This window comes from Vigna unguiculata, chromosome 8 (genome assembly GCF_037176805.1).
Source record: "Vigna unguiculata cultivar grain cowpea cultivar isolate G323 ecotype 2 chromosome 8, ASM3717680v1, whole genome shotgun sequence".
In the NCBI taxonomy this organism is placed as follows: Eukaryota; Viridiplantae; Streptophyta; class Magnoliopsida; order Fabales; family Fabaceae; genus Vigna; species Vigna unguiculata.
The window spans coordinates 34,466,319-34,489,279 of NC_140799.1; the positions used below are offsets into that span (position 1 = coordinate 34,466,319).

Sequence of the window (22,961 nt, forward strand, 5' to 3'; positions counted from 1 at the left end):
AATTGAACTTTCGTGTGTATACTACCCTCAAAATAAAGAAATAAACTAAAAAAAAAAAGAGTGACATATGCATCACACAAGCTGTGGTATACTTTAAGCAAGATGGCAATGTGAGCCGGCCCGCATAAGGTCTGTATCACGGAGTGGTCTGTCCCGTTCTGTACAATTTATGCAGACTGTAATCATTGGCATGTCCCGTCTTGCGGGTCCGTGGGCTGGTCCACTTTTTTTTTTTTTAATTCTTATAATAAAACTTTTAATGTTTAAAAATTAGAAAACTTTAAGAAATTCACAAAATTAAATAAAGACTTTGGGAAATTGAATGATAAATTGATAATTCAACATTTTCATCATATTCATATTCATATCATGACATACACAATGTATTCTTTAAATTTTAGCATATTAAAAAATACATAATATTTGTCTTTTCCAGTTATACAAAAATTTGAAACGTTAATGCAAGAGTCCATAAAAAAAATAATTAATATACACAAGTGCAAGTTTTTTTTTTTGCAGACCAGGCCACTGCGAGCCTGTGAGCTCACTATCCTGACCCGCCCCGCGTTTTTTTCGCGGGCCTGCGGGCTGGCCCAACGGGCAAAGCCCATATTGCCATCCCTATTAAGCATAGTTAAAGAAACTAAGAATGGCTGGTGTGCATGGAAACTATACATCCACTTCAGAGGGTAAATGATTGCCTGTAGCAAGTCAGAAACCAAACATCATCTCTAACTCAATATGAAACATTATTCAATCTGTTTGTAGAAGCTGTAGCTGAGGTTATTATCATTGACTAGTGAAATTTTCAGCCTCTGAAGTTGTCATTATTGCTCAGATGTTCAATTTGATGAATTCTTCAGGAATCATTTCGCCAGGCCATTCAAAACCAAATAATTAAAACTCATCCTTGAAGATAAATTCTTCCATAACTCAAAGTATTGACCAAACATGATTATCCATTGATAGATCCAAGGCCAAGTAGGCAGAATAAATACAGCAGGACAATCAGAAAAAAAAAAAAAAAGTATTGAACTCCTTCTTCACGTAATAGCAAGGGTAGAATAAAAAAAAATGCAGGTGCTAGCCAATAGAAACTTTAATTAAGGCGTGTTAAGCAACCAAATTCAGAATAGGAAGAACAATCACCACCTTTGACTGCTAGTTCGTTCTACTTTCAAGATTTTCTTGTAACAAATTCCAAGCCTTCCTGACCTCATCCAACTGATCATTTGCTATGCTTGTGTGAGCATCCAGTTTCTCAATCCATTCTTCCCAGGGAGATGCTGATGGGTCCAAAAATTTTGAAACTTGAGGTAGCATAACTGATGTGTAAAAGTCATCCACTGCCTTGTTAATTTCTTCTGATTCCACTATTGTCTGCATTTCAGGTCTTGTCACATTTCCTGGTCGTGTTCTTATTGAGAATCTGTTTCCCCTTAATATTAGAACTTCTGAAGGTGCAAGGGGTAGTATAATTCGAGAGTACCTTGCCAGTGATAGCTTTATGATATCTTTTGGCAGTACCTCGCGTTTTACTGCCACTGCTGTCCCAACCATTTTTCTTATCTGGTTAGAGTATAAAACAAGGAAGCACAATACATCAACCAATTTAATTCAATACATGTAAACAAAATCACAGTGGATTCCATAATATAAGGTTTGACAGATCAAGACATCACTAAAACAAGAAAATAGAGGTTAGTTTTGTCAATCATGATCCTTACTGAATAACGAGGTATTGTAACAAATGAAAATGGAGGTTTATTGCAATAGTATATGTAACTTCATTTGTCAGAATTATCTACTTTCATATTAAGTAATCAAATAGCATGATTGAAATTCTCAACTAGGAAATAAATTCAACTTCATTAAATACTGTGGGTATAAATTGTTTAATCAAAAGGGGCTAAGTTATCCAGAATTTTCATAAATCAATATAAGTAAAGCACAAAAAGTTTATAACAAAAAAAAAAAAATGCATACTAGTGTCTATGCATTTGAACCTTAACCCCGGGGTATTCTCAGAATAAAAAAAATTAAAGAAGAATAATATGGGCAAAACAAAAAAGAAATACCTGATGCAACATGAAGGATTCTCCCTGTATTGATATCTCTATGTAATTATGTCCCAGTGATGTTTCCAGCTTTCCACAAGAACACTGAAAAACTTTTCTGAAATGGGAAGCACTTAATCTGTCTGCTTCATCAGGTTCATATAACCATCTAGCACGAGCAACCAATCTAGAGTCTTGGCCAGGCAATCTGTTTCCATTCGTATTGCCGGAGCCACCAACAGATTTACCAAAATTATGAGTTTCTGAACACTTCTGGCTTTGGCACTCCATATTTCCTGTAAATGCCTTGTCAATTTCAAAATTTTCTTCCTCATCACTGTACTCACATTCAGACTCATTCGGTGGCAACCTCTCTACACTCTTTGATGACAATTGCCTGTTAGGAAATTGTTTCCTGTACTTAGACCTAGCCGTATAGTTATGGAAAGGATGTTCCCCCTATGAAAGGCAATTATAGATAGTAACACTAATATTAGAGAAACAGCATAAAATATCAGAAAGCCTGAGCCTGATTTAGTCATAAATCTAAAATTTCTAGCACACTTTCAGGAAACACAGCCATCCGACATCCATGTCCCAACTAAAAAAACCATCTAGTTAAACTGATAACAGAAAGAGGAAGAACTAGTGAATGTCTTGTTTATGTTACGCTTTTAATCTAACTGTTGGGTCCATACAAAATGTTGGGTAAGGAAGGAGACAATAATGTGATACATTACATTAATACATGTATATAAGAATAAAGACCTATAAACACATTGCCTTAAGGTTTTGGGTTGAGAGTGGTGTCAATGCCTTATGTGGTTGGGTTTAGTTCTCATTGGTGTTGTATCTCCCCGGTGATACCCCTCTATAGACCTAACAGTATGAACTATCAGAAATTAACTAATAACAGTGGAGAAAAGATTCATAACTACTCTCGTTTTTTGTTTTTTAAGTGACTGACTTTTGAAAGATTTTTTATTCTGTTTAACCGTCATTTTTAAAATTCATCACAGTATTAATTACTTTGTTGTCATCTGTACTCTGTTACTCTTCACCTAATCTTTTGCATATATGTATTTATTGTGATGTAAAAACAAAAAGGGTAAAATAAAATAGAAAACTTATAAATACCGTTCTAAGATCAAGAATATTTATTACATTTCATGATTTCTCCAAAATAAATTAAACTACAATAAAAAAGAAAGAGAGGGAGTAACATATGTAAGGCCCCTTTTATATTTTCTGCCCTAGAGATTAGTGGACTGCCCTTGTAAGTGGGCCTAAGGCCGGCCCAACGTATAAAGTCCTTAGGTCTGTCCTAATTCCACACTCACTCTCACTCTTGCAGAAACTTAGCAGCCGTCACCTTCCCCTTCCGCACTAGAGCTCTGCTAGGGTTCCTCCCCAAGTCTCTCGAGCCAGCTCCGAATCAGTTTCTACTCCACTGAGTTCTAGAGCTGCTGTGCTTCTTGGTTACGCGTCGAACGTCCTGTACGAACCTATTTCCAAGTACGGGAAGTTAGGGTTCGAGTTATATTGTTCATATACTGTTTTCTTGAGATTGGTTGTTGTTGAATGGATAAATCATTGTTTTGGATGTGTGGAGTTCTTGGCACGATTCGTTGGTTTGGAATGATGCATCTGTTGCAGGTGAACCAGGGCGAGAACTGTTAATCTCGCCCAGGCGAGTCGGGCTCGCCTAAGCGAGTCTGACGGAGGCTCGCCCACCCCCTTTTCGCGATAAGTCGCCCAGGCGACTTGCTCAATTTTTTGAGCGAGTGAACCACTCGCCCAAGCGAGCGGGATCTCGCCTAAGCGAGATCCCGCAGTGGTTCCAGTTTCCTTGTTTCGAGCCCTCGCCTGAGCGGAGGGGGACTCGCCTGAGCGAGACTGCCTCGCCTGAGCGAGACCCCTCAGCCTGAGCGAGGTGCTGGGCAAGACAGTGCTGTGATTGGCTGTTTGTTTGTTCCTAAATGATCTGTCTTGGTTGAGTATGATGGTATGATGAGTGCTATGTATATAATGGAGCATGAGGTATGTTTGGCATGATTCATGAATTGCGTATGACGGGTTGGGTATGTTATTGGCATGTGAAATGAATGAGAGGTTTGGAACTAAAGGAACACGTAATGTTATGAGATGAGGCCCTAGATTCATGGGGTGGTGATGATCAGATGTATGGATCCAAAATGTGATGTGTATGAGGAATAAGTCTCACGGAAGGGTATGGAATTGCAAACATGATCTTTGATGCTCTCCTACTGCTGTTTTATGAATGTTGGTCCGTGTCAGCGTGTAATTCCTTGGGGTCTCTAGGTGAGACCTCCGGGGCTACGCTTCAGTGGTCGGGACGTAATCCCATGGCCCCTGTTAGTGGGTGTCCATGGTGGTGCCCCATCGGTATAACTAGGTAAGGATTCAAGGTAAGGTTGTATCCTGACACTCTGAGGAGCCAGTTAGTCTCACCTAGAGCGGACTGACTCCTGTGGTGAGGGTAGTAGGAGGCCTGAAATCCATTAAGGACTAACCTTGTGGTGAGGGAGATTTGATTCATCGTAACACTTGTAACACATAGCTCGGAGATGAGCAGCTCAGAGTCGAGCAGGGGTATCCACCACAAGTGTAAGCATCCGCTGAATCTGACCAAGTTATACGTATCCGGATGAGTCGAGTCGAGTCGTAGTGTATTGATTGGGAGTCATAACATGTTTGGTTGATTATATGGATGTGAAATGATGGAAATACTTTTGACTGTATGATGAATATGTTGTTGGCTCTAGCTTACCCGTTTCGTTGCATGGTTGTGTTGTATGTGGCTGTTCTTTCTTGCGATGATCATCGACTTGGTTGATGGGAGCAGATGGGCGAAGTTCTCGTGGTCAACAGGGGAATGGTGATTCCACCGCTTAGCCGTCTGGGCTGGATCTTACACTTCTCTTCATGATGTCTTCTTTAGGGCTATGGCCCCTGTATTCGTTGTCTTTGGATTGTAAACTCTTAGTTAAACTGTTATCCTGCTTTTGTTGGCATCGTGGTGTGCATGGTTTTGTAGGGGTGATGTTGGGAACTCCAGGACTGCGTGATTTTACTATCTTATGTGTGACGTTTCCTTTAATTGTGTTTATAAATTAAATGGGACGTTACAACATAAGTAATTAAGAACAAAAATAAATGGAGGCTTCTCTTGTAACAGATAAGGGGAAGAAAGGTGAGAATAGAATACCACACCTCAAATACATTGAGAATATCATGGAAGTCTGATATGTGGTAATCAATTTCATCATTGCTGGAATGGCTTTGAATACCAACAATTTCAGCAGGAAGAAGGTAGGAGTACTTTCGCAAAGCACATTCCTTCCTGGGGTCAAAGCTCCTACGTCCAAGACATAAATCAAATAATTAGAGAACAGGACCAGAGAGCAGCAGGACCTCCCAAGTCTATCATTAAAAATTGAAATATAAAAATAAAAATATACAGTACATTATCATTATATAAAATTTTCACGACAGATATCAGTTCAGAGATTACTCCATATTATAAATACTGAATAATGATATCCATTCAAGCCTTACCTTTGTGAGGGCAAAATGCTTAAAACTTTGATATCAAAGGGAAGATAAGAGTTAACATAATTTGCAAGGGCAAAGCCATAAGGGTCTCCATTCCAAGCATTTTCCGGGATTTCCATTTTAAAGGATACGATTGTTGCAAGAGAGTGAACCTAATATACAGACAGCATCAAACAGAAAAATCAGACTACATATGCACCAATCAAAATAGTAAACAATACAAATCAAAATGACAGTTCACAAATTACTCCTTTGTCAGTGCGGCTGCTTCTAGCCCATCTAATCTTCTGCAGATCCCCAAAATTACTTTCACGAATGCCACCAGCCTTGAATACGGCAGTTTCTAGTTCTTTCTCAATAGCTACATTTTTTTTAAATCACAACACTTTAGAAACAAACGGTCGACCCAACTAGCTAGGTGGATTGAACCACACATGTACTCTACAAATTTATAATATGAAGCCAATACAGATAAGAGAAATGCTAATAACACACTCTTTAACTTACTCTCATTATTCGTGATTTTGTAGATGTTATTATTAGTATTCCTGGAACACACAGTACTTCCTAGTCACTAATGTGTTGACACCAAACAAACTGTTTCACGAATAGTAAGAGATTTAAAAGTAACAAGCTTTTACTAAACTTCCGAGAATCATTCAAATTAAAAATAAAACTTTTTAAATCAATTTCCTTCCCCCCACAGGTAGAGCATTTCTACAAACATCTTGAACTCAAAAAAAGAAAAAAAAAGTAATGTTCTATCTCTTTTCGACTACATATGCATAGAGCAATTAGGACGAGCCAAAGAAGCATACTGGACAGAAAATGTTCATCGTGTTGCATTTGGAGACCTGCATGAAGAGTGCAAAACAAACAAACAAGAAATTAGACATGAGACAAAAGGGCATCTTAGTACGAGAATGTTGATGATTTAAACAAAGACAAGAACAACAGGGTATGATGAGAAATTGGACCTCGGTAATTGGTGCCAACATATGCCACGCGCATTACAACCTTTTTTTTCCGGGAAGGTTCCCATGACTGGGAAGAAGTAGAACAACAACAACAATGGAATCGTGTCCTTCTCTTATTCTTACCAAAAGCGGGTGATACTGTAAAGGGAGCTTTCCTGAGCAATAGAAACAATGGCACTCGCAAACACCAATTAGCCATCTTCGCACTCCACACCTCAGAGGAGATTATGAACAGTGCTCCAACAACATTGCTAAGATATTTTGACAAAATTATATTCTTAGTATCTTTTGCAAAAATTTGATATTTTGTTTGTCTGTATAAAGAATTGTTTTGATTTAGAAGATCCAATTATACTTTGTAATGTGAGGTCTTTTCCAAGGGGAGAGACAAGTCCTAAAGTCAAAACCTCAGTTTCAACTCAATTTTATAAAAATAATAACATTTACACTCATTTTTAATTTATCATTTCAATTATTCTTAAATTATCATATTACACAATTTTAATAGGGTTATTATTTTCTTTTTTCATATTACTTAAGTTTCATATTTTTCTATGTTTGATAAAGCATTATCTTCCCCGAAAAGGATCAATCAAATTTATTCATTATATTGATAAAACTATTTGTTTGAAGCGATTTCTCTAATTTCGAAAATTATAGTATCCAAAGAATATTTACCAAGAGGTTTTCCAACCATGTATATAGTCACATAATGAATCATCTCAAGAATAATAAACTCTAACTTCATATTTGATTTCGAGTAACATAACAAAGCTCATTATACTTACACAATCATTCATGAATTTTGGATTAAATATGTTTTTTTTTCTTAATTTTTATAGTGAAAATTAAATTTAGTTCCTTTTTAAAATTTTAGCATAATTTAGTCTTCTTGAGATGTGTGAATTTAGTCATTTTAATTAATTTTTATTAAGTTTATTTCACGTTTTAAATGTGTTTTATGATTACATTTGAGTTGTTAATGTCGTTTGACACCTTTCCAATTCAATGTTAACTAAAAATTTATCTTGAAACTAATTGAAACATCAAATAAACTTAGTAAAATTTGACTATAAAAACTAAATTCATATATCTCTACAGTTGAAAAAATTAAATTGGATCAAAGTTTTAAAAATGGACTAATTCCAATTTTTAGTAAAAGTTAAAGGTTTAAATTAGAGTTTCAATTACCATCATTGCATTTTCTAATAGAATGAAAAACTTTCAATGTCATAATTTATGACATTTTTCCGCTATGACATCGTGACATGATAAAATTACTCAATCTCTAATATCTCACGACACAAATGATAATTATTTTTAAAAGTCACGTTAAGAGAACTTATAACTCAAATATTCATATAAACGTTTTTTTTAAAATAAGAATAAATAAAATTTGTTTCAAAACAAAGAATTGTGGACATACGCCACTTTATATATATATATATATATATATATATATATATATATATATATATATATATATATATATTCTTAAAAATCAAAATCAATATAACCAAATAATAAGAAGATGAATACTAAATTTAAATTCACAAATAAGATTATTAGTAGCTTATGTGCTAGATTACAACAATTTATAGTTATTACATATAGTTCATTATCTACATGTATACCTCAATATAAAGGATAAAATCATTTCTTCATCCAAAGAATTTTCATGCACCTTGCATCAATGGTAATTAATGCTCGTGTATAATCACTACACACCTTGCATTAATATTAGTCAATGCTCACACATAAACACCATACAACTTTCGTTAGAACCATGTCGCAACCCACGAACACAAAACCACTGAACTTTGCAACCATCGTGTTGTTTGACTACCTCGTCGAAGACGCAACATTCTTTGATGTAACACCACTATGGCATCATGACATCCCACCCACCGCCAACAAAGCACCACACGAAACTCTGCTATTGGACATTGAACTTCCACCATGCGAAAAGCGAAACACCTTTGTTGGATCGAAACTCCACCGTGTGCCACTGTCAATCTTTGCGTTGCACCTTGCTAGAAAAATGAACCAATCGTCGGAAAACGCTTATGAGCCACAGCAAGCTTATATCACTCCACCCATAAGCATATCGAACTAGAAAAACACTACAACACCATCATCGGCTCGTTGGAGCAGATCTGTAAACCACTAAGCACTTCCTCCACGCACGTGCCTCAAATCATGACTCACAAATCAAATCTCCATCGTACATCACTCGTCATCTTCACACATCCAAGAACCCGATTGCAAATTCACCGCCAACACAACAATGAGAATGATCCTTGAATTAAATTTCTCATTTCAACTTTAACAACCAAGGATAATTCTCTAACAAGGAAATAATCTTTTCTGATGTAGAAGATCATACTACGCTACAACCACAAAGTATAAGAAAAAATCATACCGAACCATAGCTCTTGACACCATGGTTGGAAAAAATGCGTCATCAATTAAGAACATTACCGTCTTTATCCCCAAAAATCACCCTATTAATACAGAAATAAGATTAACACAGAGAACATAAAAATATAACATGGAAACTCCACAAAGAACATAAGAATATAACGTAGAAACTCCAAATATGGAGAAAAACAACGACTATAAAGAATAATCATTATGTGTAAGTTTGTACAACATAGAAAACACTCTTAACCCTTTGACTCCAAGTACACTTGCACTCTCCAAAGCAAGAATTTAGCTATACCTCACAATCCTCTACTACAAAAGAATAATAATAAAAAAAAACACTAGCTCAAAGTGTCTTTGACTTGGGGCGAGTAACATCATTGACTTAGATCCCATTATATAGTCATTAATACCCACCCCCAGTTATCCTAAACAATGTGGAACTTTTCAAGACATGTTATTTTCATCAGCCCAACAAATCTCAACTCTCAGTTGATTTGAAACTATTAATATAAGATTTTAAAATAATAATTGTCATTTATAACCTTTGTTACTTACACCTAAACTAGTAGAGGAGTTGGTTGAGCAATGCTTTCACATATGAGCTTGAAACATCAATTAGGTAGACTCTCTTATTGCAATGAAGAAGTTAAAGTTTAATGTAGAGTGGACAATATGATACCATCAAATGATTTAAGGTTACAAAAATTGACATTTTGGTTAAGATAGACAAATTTATGCCACCAAATAATTTTGAACTATCAAACAATCTACTATATCAAACCATATAGGAACCTTAACAAGATTTTGAGTTAATTTTCGTAGACAACATGAGTCAAACTCCCCCATACACCACATTCTATACATGTAAACTCTTTCCTTTCCCTCGTGCACTCAAATGAACCTATATGTGCATGATGTGTTCTTGTCCACTGCCTTTTCATCAAGTATATTTTATAGTGATATGAACTAGAGCAAAGAAGTTAAAAGTTGAAATCGAAGTTGTTTGCACTAATGATGAAAACCATCCAACCAACAAAACCATGACTAAAAAGAAAGAGGAAGATGAAGTTTCATGGAGAAAAACTATGCATTTGAAGAGTGAAATACAATAATAATTTTTATTTGGTATGAACAGAGACATGAAGCACAATTTTTATTTTTATGAGTTGCTCTTTTATGCTTTAGGGAACAAGGTCCCACATCGCCCAGTTTGAGCTTTTTGCAAGTGGTTATAAGCATTAGCTAGTGTGGGGAAGCTGAAATATATGGTAGATTAGACTAATGTTGTGTAATCCTGGTGTGGCTTAAAACTGAACATTTCGTTGTTGTTAGATACTAGTCCTTCTACCCGTGCAACGCACGGGTTTTTTTTATATGTAATAATTGTGGTCATAGCAATGGGTTTTTGGAGATTTAATAATCTATATGATGATAATCTAATGTTTTAAAAAGATGTTGACGTTTATCAATGGAATAGATCAATTTAGAATGTAATTAAAGTTGTATGTCTCGTTAAGATATGATTTCATTGAATATTGTCGTCAAGCACCAACAACAAAAATATGACTAATACACTACTTTGTTAATATAAGAATTAAAAAAGAATAAATTACATACCTATAATGTATCCTTTGGTATTGAAGTTCATAACTTCCTTTTGTACACAATGACTTCTTTATTCAACTTTTTCAGTACAATGATTTTCCTACATGGCAGAAAATAACATAAATCAATTGATATATATTTATAACAGTTTTGAAATGAAAAATAAAATTCTAAATGACATACCTATAATTGATTTCTTTTCAAAGAGTTTCAAAAATTTCTTTGTACACAACGTTTTTAGTTGTGTTTGTTACCTTTCCATCTTCATCCAATATAAGTATTTTCAATCCTCTTTTGGTTTTGACTCTAGAAATAGCAACATATAGTTGGCCATGTGTGAATACAGGTTGTGGAAGATAAAGGCCAACTCTAGAAAGCGTTTGTCCTTGACTTTTGTTAATCGTCATTGCAAAGCATAAAGATATCGGAAATTGTCTTCTTTGAAATTTGAAAGGCAACCCTGAATCAGATGGCACTAAATCCATTCTTGGTATAAAAATGCTGTCACCAATGTTTTTTCCAGTAATTACAGTTGCACATATTACATTCTTGCCTAAATGTTTGACTTGCAATCTTGTGCCATTGCATAAACCTTTTGCTTGATCAATGTTTCTCAAGAGCATAATTGGAACACCTGTTTTCAACTTCAGTTTATGATTTGGTATCCCTGAACATTTGATATCATTTAAAAATTCAGATGTAAACCATTCAGATTGCACTTCATCTTGTTCATCAGATTGGCAAGGTGTATCTGAACTTAAATAAGTCACCTCATCACCACCAATTAAGGACAACATGAAATCATTTACTTGCTCTACAGAATCATTTGTTGGGCACAAAATTGCTCCATCATCAAAATAATTAGGATTCAACATGTTAACCACAAATTCAGGATAGACAAATTCAACCAATGACAATAAAGGTAAATCTGTGTTTGTAATTAGGATCTGTTCGGGAATTTCAACAATGCACTCACCATTCTCATTTAGATCCATTTTTGCGTCTCCAATCTTCAAAATCCAATCAGCAAATTCTTGAATATCATTGGCTGTTTCAGTATTTGATGTAGTACTTAATCTCATGTTCTTGGATAACTTTAGCACTTTACAACAATTCCATAACTCTGAATAGTTGATTGATGATTTTATGATATCAAACTTAGATCCTTTTTTGATAACTGGTAGAATTTGTCTAAAGTCACCTCCTAACACAACTGCTTTGCCACCAAATGGTTTGTCTTTATTGGCATCATCAACATTTCGCATAATATCTCTTAGTGTTCTATCAAATGCCTCAAAACACATTCTATTCATCATTGGTGCTTCATCCCAGATAATCAAACTGGTAGCCATAAGAAGTTTTGCCCTAAGACTACCTTGTGCTATGTTGCAAGTTGATTCTTCATTAATTAACAGTGGGATGCAAAAGGTAGAGTGTGTTGTTTTTCCACCAGGAAGTAATAAAGAAGCAATTCCACTTGATGCTACGTTCAAAACAATCATGCCTTTGCTTCTTAGACCAGCCGACAATGTCTTCCACATAAATGTCTTACCTGTACCACCATAGCCATATAAGAAAAAGAATCCTCCCTTCTTTGAAAGAACTGCTGTCATGATATGCTGATATACATCAATTTGTTCATCATTGAGTGCTTTAAACAAATTGTCATGTTCTCTCGCCATGTCTTGTTTATTATATTGCAGCTCATCAACAATAAATCTATTATTGAATGTATGTACATCTGAAAGATCAAGTTGAGGTAATGAAGGATAATCTTTCAAACTTCTACCATTTGACATTAGCATTTCCTCTATTTCCAGAAGACATAGTTTTTGTAATTCAGCAGTCTCAATTTGAAGACCTGCAAATACAGATATATAATAATCATATACATATATATAATATAATAATAAACAACTAAACTTGAGAAGATCTGTAAATAAGTAAAGAACAAAAAATACAGATTATGAATCTGTAAATTAATATTGTCTATAGTTTGAGAAGACATGCAATAAGTAAATAAAACAATTAAAATATATATGTATACGAAATTAAAAGAAAAAATATGAAGTACCTGGTAAGTTCATCTCCTTCCTTTTTTGGTACAAAATTCCATCACATAAGATACTCCAAGTAGAATTCCAAACTATATCTGGTTTAGAAATTGTATTCATGGACAACAAAGTAACAAATAATCTTCTAAGTTGATACCCACAAGCAAATTCACTTGCTTCTTTGATTGCATCAATATATTCTTTGTCATCAGCCAACAATCCCAAAACATAGCAAGCTTCTTGGTATGTTTCATAATACTTTCCATCAATTGTCTTAATGCTTTCATAATCAATACAACCTTTTTGAATGGTCAGTAATATCCTCAAATAATAAAGTTCTCCATACCCAGGAGGAATATAAGTAAGTCTACCAATGTTGTAGCCTTTCTTCCTTGGTTTCCATTCTTTTTCTTTGGCAAACCACACAAATTTACTTGGAAATTCTGAATAAGTCAATTGTTTTCCTTCCTCATAGACTTTGTTAGCCTCAAACCAAGCTAGAAACATTGTGTTAGCATTTTCGTATCTGTTGAAGACCACATTAATATCATCATCATCTTTAAACAAAGCTGATTGTTGGCCAGGAAGATGAAAGGTCAATCTCTGAACAGGAGGCCATCTGTGATGGATGTCAAAAGCAAATATTCTCCAAGCAGCTTCACATGGTGATAGATACCTACAGTCGTAATACCTTTTGATCTCATCAATAATGGTTGATTTTTCAGATTGTGCAGAGTTGTTGCTAATTTTAAGAGTAGCTCTGTCCGGACCTTTGTTCACATATTTGAACAAATATTTGATTGAATTGGTCTTGTTGCAATACTCTGTATTGACGTGTGCTTGATACCTCATTAGAAGTGGTGGATTGTAGGGAACAACACTTCTATTGTCCAGCTTAATTCCATTCTTCTCAACAAATCTACCATTATCAAGTCTTCTATAGCATGGATATCCGTCTTCATCAATTGAAGTCGAAGATGTGAATTTTTTTGGATAAAATTTAGAACATCTTCCTTCCTTCATGCAAGGTGAATTACGTCTTGCAGGTCCGCATGGTCCATGAATCATGTAACTTGAGACAACTTTTTCCAATTTGGGGTACAGATCAGAATTTGGCAATTCAGCTGATATTACTTTATCAATATCAGTTGAATTCTTCAACTTGCTTTCTCCATCCAACCATAAAAGTATATGCGCATGAGGTAGACCTCTTTTTTGGAATTCTACTGTGTACATTCCTGCATATATAAATAAAAAGTAAATATAGTTGTTAGAATTAAATTTAAGAGAAAATTATATAATGTATATAACTTCATATATAACATACCTGCAGTGCTTTTTCCAAAGAAGTCATTTTTCTTAAAATCTGTCATCATTTCATCTAGCTTCATTTTGAACACTCTACATACAATATCAGGTCTATCCGAAGCTGATAAGCCTTTTGCTAAGACAAATTCTTTTATTTCACTCCAATTGACATTGCATGTTATAGTAATGAACAAATCAGGATATCCAAATTTTTTACAAATTGCCATAGTATCTTGACAATTGTTGAACATGTATCTGGTACCACCAGTGAAAGAAGCAGGCAAGACAATACGTCTTCCAATTAAAGAAGGATCTGTCTCTCCTCTATTAACAGCTTCTTGTAATCCATTAAGAATATCACAGCGAATTAACTTCTGATTCGCTCTGATGAATGACAACCTTTGCGCTTCAACCATTGTATAGCAATCCACCAGAAACTGTTGGAACAATCTGCATGCATTCACAATATTTCCTGCTTCTACAGCTCTTTGTTGTATTCTAAAGGCAATAAATTCTCGCAAAGAAATTCTAACTCTTACCCTGGATTTTGTTTTTGAATGACATTCTCTTATTGGTATATCCTCTTGATAACCATCTTCTCCATATGGAAACATGAGAGGATATTGCAGTGGAATGAAAGCGGTGTGAGTTTCGTGCAGTCTGGTTAATTCACCAGAACATTTTTTGACCACTATATCTCTGCCTACATCCATATTGCCAAAATCACCAACTATAAGTGCAGCTATTTCATCACATGAAGGTGTATTGTAGACTCTAGGGTCTTTGTTTCTGCCTCTAAATAGTCTTAGCGTGAAATCTGATTCCATATGTTCTAGTGACAAATCTCTTACTCTTCTAAAAGTTTTCGCAAGAACATTGTGATTGTCAATCATTTGAATCAAATCAGCAACCAATGATTCATCTATAACAGATTCCTTTGTGTTTGAACTAAAAAATAATAAAGAGAAAGCATGTCAACACATATATTTAAATATTTCATATAATGAAATTATTTAATATATTGACTGACCTGAAATGCTTGACTCTGTTAGTCATTTCATTTTCGGTATCATATATGTAGAGTTGTGCAAACTTTGGCTTTGATCCATGCTCTGGCAATAAACTGCCAATACGGTGATAGTTCTGTCCATTCAGAATAAATTGTGGAGGAGCAGAACCATTGTTCATTGAATTATCAATCTTATCACCAATTGAAGTAAATGCAAACATGCTATTGTATACTCTTATGTTTTGTAAAAATGATTTGCTTCTCTGATCTTCACCATTTAACAAACCTTCAAGAAGATTAGGTGGTCTTTTTAATAGTGGAATTTGTACTTTTCCCTTTTGACAACACAATGAGAATTCAACTCCCTTAGATGTGTTACATTTTTCTGCTCTTTCTTCATACCAAAGTTGAGCTTTACAGTATTGGCATTCCAAGCAAGGTTCTCCAATATTGAGCAATTCTGAAAATCAATATAAAACATTAGAATGAAGCTGTGAATATTTTAATCTGCAGTTATATACAATTGTGTTGGACATTATGTACCTTGTAACTCTCCTTTGCAATACAATTCGTTTGTAGTTGTAGTACTTGTATGATGTTCTTCAATATTAGTAAGATGAAAACTAATTAATGATTTAAAAGGAATTTATATTAAAATCAATAAGTTTAATATCAGAATTACCATCATCTGTTATTGTTGCTGAATCATCGTTTGTTGTGTCTGAATTATTATGTTGTCTTGTTGTTTCATCATCAAGATTGAATCTGTTTTGAAGTGATTGTATGACTTGAAAAGGATATTTCACAACTTTATTCTTAGAAACAGAATGCGACCCAGTTACAACATCTGATCTCCAACCTATGAAAAACAACCAAAAACAATTGTCCTACCTGCATTGGCATTGTGAGTATGAATCCAAATGTAATTACCTGCACTGGAATTGTTCTTATTTTGTCCATAATTTCTCTGACTGTTATTGTTAAAAGCTGGAGTCATTCAAAAACATTATATAAAATCTAAAATTGTCATTTCAACATGTATATATCAAATTAAGAATAATGTACAAATATACTGAAAGGACTATGGTAAGTTAAAGTAGAAGTTGCAGATTGTGAAGTGATTTGTTGTTCAACTAAAGTACTTGAAAAACTTGAGAATTTGTTCATAGTTTCTGCATTGAAACGAAGGTTAGTTTAAAGTGGTACGGAATTAATATTCTTCATAAACAATATTAATGTTAAGCATTCGAAGAACTTCACAACTGACCAATTTGACTGTGAAATAATGAATTCATATTGTGAAGGTTGTTGTTGTTGTTGTCAACATCTGGAAAAGGATTATTGTAGAAGCATTGTTATTAAAGAAATTAAAAAAAAAGACTTCATTGATTAAGTTAAAAACATTCTTTAAAGATATAGATTAGAAAGAAAAAAACTTACTAATATCCAACTGTTGTAATGGATTCCTGTCTATATTTTGGTGAAATGATGTTTGTGATACAGTTGGTTTATCTGTGAGTAAAACAACAAAGATGATTGAGTATGCATCTGTGTTGTGAAGTTAAAATCCAAAACATACATATGGTTTGAGATGTATATATATATATAAAGAAATTGTGAGATTTATTTACTTTGAGACGTATGGTTTGCAAATCTAGTTTTCTTTCTTGCATTCTCTTCTTTCTCATCTGCAACATAAAAAAAAATAGAAACATACAAATGCATCATTTCAAAATAAATGATTGATGAAGAATTAGAAAACATAAATGGATTAAGTAAGATGTTAATGACTTACATGAATGTTGAGGATTTTTTGCATTCAACCTCTGTTGTAGCAGCAGTTTCCTTCTCAGCCTTGCATTTTTACAATCGTTATGCTCCATTACAGTACAAAAATGTTATGGAATAGTTTCAAAGGTTACAATGGAAGAAGCAAAAATAAAGGTAAGTTGACTCAATGGATGAAAAAGTGTTTACTGTTTTATTCCTATATTGGTGAATGTTTTTGTTAAACTTTTTGGTGTAGCTTGTACCTCTAATCACAATTGTGGAAACAGAAATATATGTAATTATAGTACGAAGCAGTTTTTTGAGAAGAGAAAAAGACAAAAATAGAAGACAAACATAAAAAACAGAAAGAGCATGCAGTACTGAGTGTTACTATATCAGAAACATTCATATATATAGCACTTATTTCAGAGTTGATTTGTTCTTGCAACTAAGAAAACATTTCCTTTTTATGTAGGTACAATCAGACGTTTTTTTGAGTCAGTACTATATATAGTAAAACAAAGAGAACTTTTTCAAAGGAATTATGTACAATCTTAACATCATTATGTATAAAAATGATAACATACAGTCAGTGTACGCACATACTAAAGCAACATACATCCATACATATGATTATAGACATGATAACTTTTCATTATTCCTCCAACTATATATGTTTCAATTTCATCATATATATCTCATTTGAATTATAGAACAAAATAATTTTATTTCTGAATATGATACCATAACAGAGAAGCTTCAAAGAGATTTCATTGATAAGAAGGTAGAACTATACATATGCATTGCTGAAAATAAAAGAACTTCTAGGTTGAAAACTACATAAGTGGCAGAAATAAAAAAATAACTATTTATTAAAACTGTAAATTAAAAATTACAATATGTTAGCACTTTGACATTCTGATTGCTTTTCATGTGGTCCACCTCAAACACCAAGTCAATAGTTTGATGAAATCCATGAGCAGTACAAAATTCCTTCCAGCCACTTCCAATTTTGCTAGACTTCTTAGGATGATTTCTCAACAACAGTTTGCACTTCACTGTTTTACGCGGTCCATAAAGATAAATGTATTTAAAACTTCCTTGACGAAGATAATTGCCAAAATCAGCTGGCAAATCCTAAAAAAGACATAAAGTATTAATGAAATTAGTATATGGATTAAATTTTAAAAATAATTTCGAAATATGAATGAAAATATGATACAAACATCCATTTAGTAAAAAATTTGAAATTTATCTCACCAGATGGCTAGCATTGCATTGATTTGGATTCAGAAATATTTTGAAATGCAACTTCGGTCCATTGAAAAGGGGTTGATATGCCTAAATTCTATTAAGAAAACGTGCAATAGACAAAGGTTTGCATTTACTGGGAAAAATAGTGATGTGGAAGCAAGAATCACCAACATATCCAAAATAAATAGTGTGAAAATCGTGAAGATCATATATGTGCCTTAAGTCAGTCCATCCTCCAATTAGCATTGGTTTTTGTAAATTCTTGTTATAAGCAACCACATGTCTATTGCCTTCTTCATCTCTTAAAGTCCATTGACGCTGAAGATCGTCATCATAAAGAATGGCGAATGCACGATCAACAAAACCAACAACCTCGAAAGACAGAATTTGTTTAAGAAAAAATTGGATTAGTTAACGTTAAAAACAGGATATTGTAAAAGAGAAGAAGAAATCCTTCTATGCAATAGAAGGAGTAGAAGAAATCTTGTAAAAGAAGATATGTCTGAAAAGTTTGACAATGAACTTACCTCGTCCTGAAGGTGAATAATAGAGAACTGGTACCTACTCATTCTATTAATAACATCATCTTCATTGAAGTTGTTTTCCATTTGGTTGGACTTTGAGAGAGATAGTACAGAAAAAGTTTGAAGAATGTATAATATCCTTGAACTGATCTTGCCGTCTAATGTTCATGGTAGAATGGAGATGAATATTTATTTATAGAAGACCAATGACAGATGAAAAGACGGGACGATTCCAAATAGATTCTTCAACAGTAATGTAATTATTACTGCATTGGAAAACTGGAAGAAGATAATAACAGAATAAAACTTTAAAAATATATAACGTTATTAAAAATATATTAAATTATTCTATTACGCTACAAATATAATAATATAATATATGTAATATAAACCAATAACAAAATTCCAAAAATAAACTTCTGTAATGTATAATATTATACGTATAAATTAAATATTTCATTCCTACTTGTTGTATAAAAAAATGTCAAATATATCATAGAAGGTTTAAAACTTACTAATTAACAGAAGATAAGCCAAAAAAATATTCAATAAAAAATGTATATGGCATCCAATTCTGTTGTCAAAACTTAAAATCTGTCAACAGATAATTCCTTTGCCATATTTATATTATTTATGAAAAGTAAATATTATCAAAAATAAACATTAGAAATAATTTTATGAGAAAAAATATAGATATGTTATTTATGAGTGGCACAAGTTTAAAGAAGAATTCTTTTACACAAAAAAGAGGTTATTTACGACTTCCATTAAATAATGCTACAAAATGAAATCAATTTCAGCAAGTTTTGATGTAGCTGGTAGTAATCTTTGTTGACAAAAATTGAAAAATGTCAACAATATCTTGTGCACCAGCATATAAAATATTTTAAATTCTAAATAATTAAACTCAAAACCGCATAATATTGTTATCATGAAATTGAACATAGAAGTTGAGGTTCAGATGAAATTAAAGATCAAATTTAACATAGAAGTGGATGTTCAGAGGAATTTAAAGACAACAAATAACGTAGACATATTACATCCCCAAAATGAAAGTCATAAAAATAATAGTCTTGGAATAGAATAACTAAAAGTGGATCTCAAATCGCTGATTTTTCCTTCTTAATATTTCTTTTTAAAAGCTTCAATGGAACATTGTCTTCTTCGATGGATTCAAGTGATGCAGTCTTCTTTCCAGATTCTCTCTTATGTGAACTGCTAGCATCATCGTTGGTTGGATTATCTTGGATTAGTTCAGGTGATTGGGATCCAGACTCAATTGTTTCTTTGGTAAATCGGACTAATAAATCCTACAGTATTAAAAGTAAATTTATTAAAACAAAATCGACATACCAAAATGAACACATTATTAAAATTATTAAAGAAATCATTGATTTGAAAAACATGAATATAAGTTGTATACCTCTGAAATATTAACGGTGGACTCATTCACTATACGCAATTTTTCCCTGCTAAACTCACCATTGCCAGCATAAACATCCTTCAAATAGGTAGAAATAATGAGATGATAGAAAAGAAAAAGATGACTGCATTATAAAGAGATTATAATGTAATAAATATTATCTTAAATTACATCTTACCACAGATTTCAACGGAGAATCATTGAATTTGTCAATGATATCATCATCAACACATATTTTCTTCACTCTGAAAGACTGTTCAAGTTTGAAATTCTGATCGTTCCTACTTTCAACTTTAAAAAGCAGACTTCTATCAACTAACTCATCAAACTGCTTAGGCAAATTTCCAGAAGAATTCATCTACAAAAAAAAAACAATTAAACCTTGTGTAATTAAATATATAAGTGGACATATTGAAGAGTATACCTTATCATGAGCGTCTAACATATCAGCACAAGTTTTTTTGAAAAGGGTAGTTGCATCCCTATCAAAGAGGACAAATGTGGTTGAATCGGAAGAGTCCATAACTCGGATCTTAATCCTATATCTGAAAATTGATAAATAAATTTCATCAACTTGATAAATAAATTTTACCATGTTGTTTGAAATTGACATTAATATTAAAAAACAATTCGTTAACCTTGGAAAGACTTTTATAACATGCTTGTTACACTTTTCACAAAAGAACATCTTGGAATCTGGATAAACAGCTTTGTTGCACACACAAGCAGTATACCACCAGTCATCGTCAACCAAGATATGCTTAATTGTTCCAAACAATATGAAAGTGGTGACCTTTCAATATAAAAAACATTAATGAATGTATTATTGTGAATAAGAAAAATTGCACAATGATACAAAAATATATTCTAACCTCTTTACAATCTTTTAGACCTTGAATGTTGGTTCTAGGTGTAAGTATTAAAAAGTCCTCTTCGACAGTATTTTTTGAAGTCTGAGAAAGTTGCGTTAATCCTTGAGAGGGAGATTCATTGTTCTCAAACATTCTGTGCAAAAGGAAATATAGTTATACTCATAAAAATTAAATATATCATTGAATATATGTATATCTGAAATATCAAGTTCACGCAATCAAGGATAATTTGCATTACAAAGTAAAGAAAATATAGTGTATGTCATATCTGAAATATCAGATACACTATATTTTTAAATATAAATTTCGAATAAAAATTACCTTGATTTAAGTTCAGATGCTTCCTTGAAGTTAACATTGTACTTAATACGGGTGCAGAACTTACAATTTTGAACTTGAACCTTATCTATATTTAAAAATAGTCTATGTGAGAGTAACATGGAATAAGTAGTACAAAGTACTTTGTAAAAGTAATAAGAAAATTTTACCTTGAAAAGTTTTGACTTTCGCAAATTCTATACTTACAGCAGTATTTTGTACTTCTCCACTCGAAAGAAATACATTCAGTTCATCGACATAAATACCAAACAAAGTACACTCTATTCGAAACCTAAAAATTAAAGTGCAATATAATGTGAGGTAGTTATTTCGAAAGAAATATAAAAAGGAATTTAATATAGTATAGTATAGATATACAATACCCATCGGCTTCTATTGCTATGACATTTAATTTTGTTGTCTTTCCATCAACTTGCAATTCTCTTTCAGTCCCCACTCCGACCAGTAATCCCAAAATATCTAAAATGCATTGTATATGTGTTAAATCAGATACTTTAACAAAAAATGTTTATTAAGAAATAAATTAATAGTTACGGAACTAAAAAGATTTACTTACCAACCAAATAATCAGTATCAAATGCAGAGGTTGTCAATAAAGACAAAGGTGTGTATTGTGGTTTAATATCAGGAACCAAATTAACATTAACCAAAGAAACTTTTGTACCAAACTGGAAATTTATCTTATAAGGGTGGTGTGTTGTTCTGTATATTCCAGAATTCGGAGCAACACTGAAGTTTTGTATTGCATAAACATGGCCTTCAGAAATTTCATTTTGAAATTTGTAAATTAGAGTACGTCTAATTGAAGCATGTATTTTAGAACCCTGAAACACATAAAAAGAACATTTACCATACCACTATTTAATTCATACAAATTTCTAAAGGAAAGTAGGTGTAATGGAAGAATTTAAAGAACAACAATAATAATAACCTCTTTGTCTTGAATAACGAACTCCATGGAAAAAGGACACCTCTATTTAGTGAAATCAGGAACAAACCATGAACGAATGACCCTAGCGATAATATTCCAATTTTCCTTCTGGGGGCTTACTTCGCTTATGCTCTGGCTTTGGTTTGGAACTTCACAGAGAGACATGTTGAACTCAGAAGAACAATATTGAAAAGTGAAAAGTAAAAAAGACCGGATTAGATTGGAGACATATTTATACTTACATACATAAATAAGGAACTAATAAGACAAAATTGTTATGCATACAACTAAAGTAAAGAAATACCAAAAAAAGGTTGAAATAATACCTTACTTATCAGATTGTATTTTTTATTAGTCAAAGGAGAGTAAAAGAAGTTAAACGATTAATCAAGACGTGGATATGGAAATTTTTGAAATGGTAGAAGAAAGCAAAAAGTAGAATATATTCAAATAAGGACTCTTGAAACATGGTGTACGAACGTTTTGACAGAAGTCATGGGAATATATATTGGTCAACCCTGCAAATAACCTCTATTGATGTCAGAAGGAATAAAGTATTGATATTCATTTATTGAAAGGTTTCATAGTAAAGGAAAATTCAGAGAAAAGCATTCTGATGAAAATAAAGCATGAAGCACATTACTTGAAAGTGAATAAAAAAAGGGTTGCCGTGATGGAGTAAGCAAAAAACAATTAAGCAAAAAACTGCATATACATGCATACATGCTGGTTTCTTATGCATTCACGAAAGAGGAAATGTAGAGAAAAGTGATACCAAACGATAATGTCTTAGACGAAATTTCAGAACTGCAAATGTCATATCATTTCGTCTGTA

At 33.0% G+C, this 22,961-nt stretch overlaps 3 protein-coding genes across 3 annotated transcripts; all 3 read right to left on the reverse strand.

Annotated features, from left to right (window-relative positions):
• Nucleotides 1-910: 910 nt before the first annotated feature.
• LOC114193432 (putative tRNA pseudouridine synthase) lies at nucleotides 911-6,932 on the reverse strand. Its single transcript, XM_028083231.2, has 7 exons — nucleotides 6,611-6,932; nucleotides 6,452-6,487; nucleotides 5,882-5,994; nucleotides 5,637-5,785; nucleotides 5,292-5,436; nucleotides 2,079-2,516; nucleotides 911-1,569 (listed from the first exon to the last, which is right to left on the reverse strand). Exons 1-7 carry the CDS (start codon nucleotides 6,807-6,809, stop codon nucleotides 1,162-1,164), a joined length of 1,488 nt encoding a protein of 495 aa, XP_027939032.1. The 5' UTR covers nucleotides 6,810-6,932; the 3' UTR covers nucleotides 911-1,161.
• A 3,907-nt stretch (nucleotides 6,933-10,839) lies between these two features.
• LOC146884431 (uncharacterized) lies at nucleotides 10,840-16,010 on the reverse strand. Its single transcript, XM_085665981.1, has 6 exons — nucleotides 15,944-16,010; nucleotides 15,696-15,872; nucleotides 15,035-15,473; nucleotides 14,024-14,952; nucleotides 12,717-13,934; nucleotides 10,840-12,503 (listed from the first exon to the last, which is right to left on the reverse strand). Exons 1-6 carry the CDS (start codon nucleotides 16,008-16,010, stop codon nucleotides 10,843-10,845), a joined length of 4,491 nt encoding a protein of 1,496 aa, XP_085522107.1. The 3' UTR covers nucleotides 10,840-10,842.
• A 5,023-nt stretch (nucleotides 16,011-21,033) lies between these two features.
• On the reverse strand, nucleotides 21,034-22,153 carry LOC114163448 (uncharacterized). Its single transcript, XM_085665982.1, has 6 exons — nucleotides 22,127-22,153; nucleotides 21,752-22,019; nucleotides 21,558-21,654; nucleotides 21,345-21,466; nucleotides 21,178-21,262; nucleotides 21,034-21,052 (listed from the first exon to the last, which is right to left on the reverse strand). Exons 1-6 carry the CDS (start codon nucleotides 22,151-22,153, stop codon nucleotides 21,034-21,036), a joined length of 618 nt encoding a protein of 205 aa, XP_085522108.1.
• Between the last annotated feature and the right edge of the window lie 808 nt (nucleotides 22,154-22,961).

Bases quoted from the DNA above. Each gene is read 5' to 3' on its own strand.
- LOC146884431 (XM_085665981.1), bottom strand. From the start codon at position 16,010: ATGACTCCAGCTTTTAACAATAACAGTCAGAGAAATTATGGACAAAAT. The intron at 14,953-15,034 runs GTCAGTCAATAT...ATTATTTTTTAG, and splicing joins AACAGAGTCAAGCATTTCAG to TTCAAACACAAAGGAATCTG. The intron at 13,935-14,023 runs GTATGTTATATA...TTATATATGCAG, and splicing joins CTTTGGAAAAAGCACTGCAG to GAATGTACACAGTAGAATTC.
- LOC114163448 (XM_085665982.1), bottom strand. From the start codon at position 22,153: ATGGAGTTCGTTATTCAAGACAAAGAG. The intron at 21,655-21,751 runs GTAAGTAAATCT...AATGCATTTTAG, and splicing joins TGATACTGATTATTTGGTTG to ATATTTTGGGATTACTGGTC. The intron at 21,467-21,557 runs GTATTGTATATC...TTTAATTTTTAG, and splicing joins ATAGCAATAGAAGCCGATGG to GTTTCGAATAGAGTGTACTT.
- LOC114193432 (XM_028083231.2), bottom strand. From the start codon at position 6,809: ATGGCTAATTGGTGTTTGCGAGTGCCATTGTTTCTATTGCTCAGGAAA. The intron at 6,488-6,610 runs GTCCAATTTCTC...CTCTTCATGCAG, and splicing joins TGTTGGCACCAATTACCGAG to GTCTCCAAATGCAACACGAT. The intron at 1,570-2,078 runs GTATTTCTTTTT...TACTCTAACCAG, and splicing joins AATCCTTCATGTTGCATCAG to ATAAGAAAAATGGTTGGGAC.